Below are 6,871 nucleotides of genomic sequence, written 5' to 3'. Positions count from 1 at the left end.
ATACCATATCCAGAAGAGCAACAAAAAATATAACAGAAAACTAATGGAAAATATGTTTGAATTGAATAAAAATGTGGATATACCCTTAAGATGCCGGAGACTATGTTTCTCCGATCTGCTCTATAAATATTGGCCGTCTCAGCCACCACAAACATAACCACCACCACCACCTTTCTCTCTCTCGCTCTCTCTCTCTCTTGCATCGTCATTCGCCACCATTAACACATCTCGACGGTGAGATTAGTTACAACTTTACACACATATACATATATATAGTTTAGATTTTTATGTATAGTCAAAAGTTTTCTTTGCACTCGATCACTATAATAAATTTGTTTATATAGTTTCATGTAACTTAGATTAAACCACCAAAAAAAAACATCTCTATTCATTTTATTTGTATATATTAAAGTACCAAAAAAGAAAAGATTAGTTGCATCTTTACAGTACCACAAGAAAGAATATCTAAACTTTTGCTTCATGAAAACAGGAGAGACGAAATAGACTCAGATGGCCGATCAGCAGCTAGGAGTGTTAAAAGCACTCGATGTTGCGAAGACGCAACTTTATCATTTCACGGCAATTGTCATCGCCGGTATGGGTTTCTTCACGGATGCCTATGATCTTTTCTGTGTGTCCTTGGTGACGAAGCTCCTAGGACGCCTCTACTACTTCAATCCAGAGTCAGCAAAGCCTGGCTCCCTTCCCCCTCATGTTGCGGCAGCAGTCAATGGTGTGGCCCTCTGTGGGACTCTTGCTGGTCAGCTCTTCTTCGGATGGCTTGGTGACAAGCTAGGAAGGAAAAAGGTCTACGGTCTCACTTTGATCATGATGATCGTGTGTTCTATTGCTTCGGGTCTCTCCTTTGGAAACCAAGCCAAGGGTGTCATGACCACTCTTTGCTTTTTCAGGTACAATTATCACGGTCAAAACTGTTTTATATATGAACATGAGATCATCCACATGATAGTTACAACCTCCAAAAACAAATAAAATATAAATATTAACATTTGAACGGTTATGTATAGGTTTTGGCTCGGGTTTGGCATTGGAGGTGACTACCCTCTTTCAGCCACCATCATGTCTGAATATGCTAACAAGAAGACCCGTGGGGCTTTCATCGCTGCCGTCTTTGCTATGCAAGGTGTCGGTATCTTGGCTGGTGGTTTTGTGGCTCTTGCAGTCTCTTCCATTTTCGACAAACAGTTTCCATCGCCGACCTATGACCAAGACAGGGTTCTCTCAACACCTCCGGAGGCTGATTACATTTGGCGTATCATTGTCATGTTTGGCGCTATACCTGCGGCCATGACCTTCTATTGGCGTATGAAGATGCCTGAAACCGCTCGTTACACTGCTTTAGTTGCCAAGGATATTAAACAAGCCACAAAAGACATGTCGAAGGTCTTACAAGTAGAGCTTGAAGTTGAAGAAAGGGCGGATGACCCAAAACTGAACTATGGATTGTTCTCCAAGGAATTCCTTAGGCGCCACGGGCTTCCACTCCTTGGGTGTACCTCAACTTGGTTCTTGCTTGACATTGCTTTCTACAGCCAAAATTTGTTCCAAAAGGATATTTTTTCAGCCATTGGATGGATTCCAAAGGCAGGCACCATGAATGCCATTCATGAGGTTTTCAAGATAGCTAGGGCACAGACTCTCATCGCGCTTTGCAGTACTGTCCCAGGGTACTGGTTCACCGTGGCATTTATTGATATCATGGGAAGGTTTGCAATCCAACTTATGGGATTCTTCTTCATGACGGTGTTTATGTTTGCCATTGCCTTCCCTTACAACCACTGGATCAAACCAGACAACCGTATTGGATTCGTGATTATGTACTCCCTCACCTTTTTCTTCGCTAACTTTGGACCAAATGCAACCACTTTCATTGTTCCTGCTGAGATCTTCCCAGCTAGACTAAGGTCCACATGCCACGGAATATCAGCTGCGACAGGTAAGGCTGGAGCCATTGTTGGAGCCTTCGGGTTCTTGTATGCGGCTCAATCACAGGATCCGGCCAAGACAGATGCAGGATACCCACCGGGTATTGGAGTCAAGAACTCATTGATCATGCTTGGTGTTATCAACTTTATTGGTATGCTCTTCACATTCCTTGTCCCTGAGCCAAAGGGCAAGTCCCTCGAAGAACTTTCTGGTGAAGCTGAGGTTGAGAAATGATTAAAAGATCATATATTTTCAATACATGTCTGTCATTCGTTTTCCTCATTTTAATGTTTCATTTTTTTTTTCTGTGATATGATATATTGTGCACTTCTACTTTTGCATTTTTTGTTAGTGTGTATAAGACTCCTAACGCAAACAAATGAAAAATATGTATTTTCCATATCTATTATATTTTTCCATGACTTTATATCTTTTTTTTTTGTAAACCAACTTTATATCCATAACCAAAATAGTATATATTATATACAAATCTCTATATTATTAAATAAAAAATGCAAAAATATATATTTATCGATCAATTTCCAAAGTATATACTTGAATTTTCATTGAAAATATAACACATATTCAAATTTAACATGTATCTTATACAAATCACAATAATAATCTACCAAATATATATTTTTTATTTTATCCTAAAATATTATACACAATATAAAGCTGTGCGCAATTTATTTCTTCTCCTATTGCCTATTTGTATGGAAAAAAAAAAAGAAAAAAAATTGGGTTTTCTTGGTCTTTAAACTGTTCCCACAAGCCACGGTTTCTACATACAAGAACATGCTTAACAGAATTATTCATTCAAGCCATCCAACAAAATTTTAACAGATAGTCGTCTGACCGATAGCTGAGGTGGAATGGAGTGCTGAGATGGAAGAAAATTGTTGGACAAGATGACGAGCCATGGGATTTGGAAAGTAGAAACAATCGTGATATACTCGAAGATATTGAGAGTATATCTCGATAAGGGAATAAGGAGGTAATATTCTTGGGGATCAAGGATAATTTTTTATCGGTAGGATGTACAAAGATTTAGGTTAGAAATCGAATGTGCAAGTATAAAAATGATGAGGGCTAGTCACATAAGGAGCTAGCACTCGGGGATTAAAAGTGGTGAGATTTGTTACCTTCAAGCAATCATAAAAAAGCTTAGAAGGTGAGTGTGGTTGTTTCTCTTAAAATCTACACAAGGTGTTGTATGAGATAGATAGGAGAGTGAGCTTAGTTTCAAATCTTGTAAGAAACGTGAGTTTTTGTATAAGATTGAATAAGAAGTGTTTGCTTGGCGCAGTTCCAAGTGGGTGTATTTCTCGTGTGTATCTCTATACCCTTACACTTGTAGTGAAAAGTAATTATATGTTAGAAATAACTCTTCATCCTCTGATAAGTTGGATAGTTCCCTCTAACAATATGAACATCCCATTCCATCTTCGAGTATAACTATTTCTACATGTCTAGCACTTTTTAATCCTAAAATGAAAAGATAGACTTTTTCCATAAAGCTCAAACATCAAAAACTCACTTTTAAAATTTCTGAGGAAATTTTTGTACAGGTGTTAGTATATTTGAAAATCTCTTTCGACACTCAATATATGAAAGTGTGAGAACTTATGATCTGAACTATTCAAATAATTGATTTCTTTAAACACTCTTTGATTGATAGAAAATCTGTTTACAAGTTTGTTCTAAACAATTTTCTAATCTCTCAAAACTCTCTTAAAGAACTCTCTTGCTCTATCTAAGTTCTTAGCTCTTTTTCTTAAAGACTAAAACTTAGTAGCTAGATAAACTTTCTCTTGTTTGTGCTCAAGCTCAACCTAGCCAAAGCACTCCTATTTATAGATCTAGGTATTGACTATTTAATTAGTAAATTACCTAATCTAATCCTAATAGGAATTGGAGAATTTCCTTTTTCTTTATGATTTAGGAAATTTCCCTCTTTCTTTATGTTTACATTCCTATTGTAAACATGAAGCTTTTTGTCCTTCTAGAAGCTTCTCGTGCCTTCTAATCCTGTGTAAGTCTTCAAGCTTTATAATTGCCGACATAGATAACTTGATACTCAGTTCTTGTATTAGTGTTCTGTCTTTCTGAAGTAGTTCATCCACTTGTTCAAATGTTGCATCTTCAATCTCCCCCTTTTTGACTTTGTGCTTCACAAGCATCAGATCTTTAATTCTTTTATATGCATCCAAGTTTATCTAAATGAAACCTTAAATAAACTAAAAATTCTTAGTAGATAACAGTCACAAATTCTTCAGAACAGCAACATCAAACCAGTGACGACAAACGAACTCAAATGATTTCCAAAGATAGTTCTTAAACAAGAATTTTAAAAGACGACTGCTCCCCCAGAGTTGTAGTTCCCCCAGAATACCAGGACTCCATCACTTCTCCCCCTGCTTGTGAGCACAACAGTAAAAAACCTACTAAATCATTCTTGACAATGGATGATTCTGAATCAATCTGTGAACCACATCAGTAAGCCTCTGACGAGCTTGAGCAGTATCAACCAATGCTGCCCAACTGAACAACCTCAGATGTAGAAGAAGACCCTTTATCTGCTTGTCTTCGAACTGGAGATTTTTGCATCTGCTCCTCATTTTCTGGAACCTGATTATGCTTAATCCCATAAGCAGACCATGTCATGACATCCTTAGTATATTATTCAGCAAAAACTTCTTCCTCCTCTTCTGACCATTCAAGCGGACCCTCTTGGAACCGAAGTGTTTCAAAAATCGTATGAGGAAAGATCACACACCGAGTAGCATCATTCCAACTCATGTCCATAATTTGACCATAGATCAATTGAGCAATATCAAATTGGATGCCCTGAACAATCTTGTATACTACTTGAGCTCGTTTAACAGAAGGATGATTCCTATGAACAGAAGGAACCCAATTATAGGCTGCCAACATCATGAGAGCTGCAACTTCTCCAAGCAAATCTCTAACCTTTAAGTTTGACCATGTAGACTTGTCTTTTCCACTCAGAACTTCTGCAAGTTCATCTTTACTCAGCTTATCTACTTCTGCACTTGTTGTCTTCTCTGCTTTAGTCAATGGAGGAAGGTTAAAAGCCCGATTGATAGCCGTGGGTGAAAACTCAAACCAGTGTCCTCACACAAAAACTTGTACACCATCCCTAGATCTCCTATTTGGTATATTTGCATAAAACTCACACACAACTTATTTGACAAACACAGACGGATCTTGAATTGTAGCTCGTAATCCTAGAGACACTACTTTCTCTATAAACCCAAATTCATCAGTTTGAGACATATCCAATTGTCTTTCGGCTGTAACCTTTCTAGAGAAAATCTTAGAGTACCTTGTTTGAGCTGCCTTGGTGACAAACAAATCAGACTGAAATCCGGATTTTGCTCGAACATTCCTAGTGCTTGGTTCTTCGGATCTTGAACGCTTAGCCTTGGATACACCCTTTGTCTTGGCAGACGAAGTGGTTTTCTGTTTCTTGCTTCGTTGCTTTTCCGTGTGTCGTTCGATCTGCTCTTGTACAAAAATTTCCTCAACCCCAAAATCTTCATCAGATTCCGAACCAACATCCTTCCATTTTCCTTTGACAACGAATTCGATTTCATCATCAATAGAATTCGCATCATTGGGTTCCGCAAATCCTTGTTCGACTCGAGTTTCGACCAAATCATCCTTAGATGAATCATCATCACTGTCGGATCCATACGACACAATTTGGGGTTGAACTTCTTCAGCATCACTCCCTTCATCAACAAGCTGTGGTCGAGTTGCTACACCATCACCTCGAGACATCTCCGACTCTCTTCCTTTACTTATCAAACCTCTTCGAGTCGCCTTTACCATCTTCAATTTGATTTCTTTTTAGGGTTTTCTTTGACACAAACAAAGTAGAGACTCTTAGACTTTCCTCTTCTTATTTTGTAAAACACAAAACAAATATTTTGTTTTCCTTTTTTTTCGAAAACCACAAAATCTGCCCATATCTCGAGAAAATCTTTCCTAATATCTCAACCCTACATCTCAGATTCTTTTAAACTATTAACCAAAATCAATAAACCAAACACCAATTGAATCTGAGCCGTACCAGCTTTATCAACCCTATCTCCTCCTGTACCAGCTCCGATCATGTGAGTGATTCACATCTCACACACACCAATTGAATTTCGCAAGAACAAAAAACGATTACAATCTAAAGCTTTGGTGAAAATATCCGCTAGCTGTTCTTCAGTATCAACATGCTCAATCAAAACTTGCTTTCTTTCAACCAATTCTCTGATAAAATGATGTCTCACATCAATGTGCTTAGTTTTTGAATGTTGAACTGGATTTTTAGAGATATCAATTGCACTCCTATTGTCACAATACACTTGTAGCACCTCTGAATCCGTAGCATAATTTGCTGACATCTGCTTCATCCATAACAACTGAGTACAACAACGTTCCATTGCTATATATTCTGATTCAGTTGTAGACAAAGACACTGAATTTTGTTTTTTACTCAACCAGGCAATTAGATTAATGCCTAGAAAGAAACAACCTCCATTTGTACTCTTCTGATCTGTTACACTTCCTGCATAATCCGCATCACAATAACCAACCAACCCTTTTTTTGAACCTTTAGAGTACCAGATCCCAAAATCAACAGTTCCTTTGACATACTTGATAATTCACTTGACTGCTTCAAGGTGAGACTGTTTTGGTTTTGATTGAAACCTTGCACATATCCCCACACTAAAACTCAAATCTGGTCTACTAGCAATAAGATACAGCAAACTCCCAATCATTCCTCTATACTGCTTGACATCTACATCCTTACCATCAACATCTTTTGATAGTTTCAATGCAGTACTCATAGGTATCAAAGCTTCTTTGCATTTATCCATCTGAAACTTTTTAAGAAGCTGTCTAG

The 6,871-nt window shown here is 37.8% G+C and overlaps 1 protein-coding gene across 1 annotated transcript; it reads left to right on the top strand.

The window, feature by feature from the left end:
- Window positions 1-471: 471 nt before the first annotated feature.
- Window positions 472-2,267, top strand: LOC104763155 (putative inorganic phosphate transporter 1-3). Its single transcript, XM_087497626.1, has 2 exons — window positions 472-911; window positions 1,029-2,267. The coding sequence occupies exons 1-2, from the start codon at window positions 511-513 to the stop codon at window positions 2,179-2,181; spliced, it is 1,554 nt and encodes a 517-aa protein (XP_087353752.1). The 5' UTR covers window positions 472-510; the 3' UTR covers window positions 2,182-2,267.
- The last annotated feature ends 4,604 nt before the right edge of the window (window positions 2,268-6,871 follow it).

This window comes from Camelina sativa, chromosome 18 (assembly GCF_030686135.1).
Source record: "Camelina sativa cultivar CO46 ecotype springtype chromosome 18, ASM3068613v1".
NCBI classification, from domain to species: domain Eukaryota; kingdom Viridiplantae; phylum Streptophyta; class Magnoliopsida; order Brassicales; family Brassicaceae; genus Camelina; species Camelina sativa.
The sequence above is the reverse complement of the archived record's forward strand: the minus strand, read 5'-3'. Positions and strand labels throughout refer to the sequence as shown.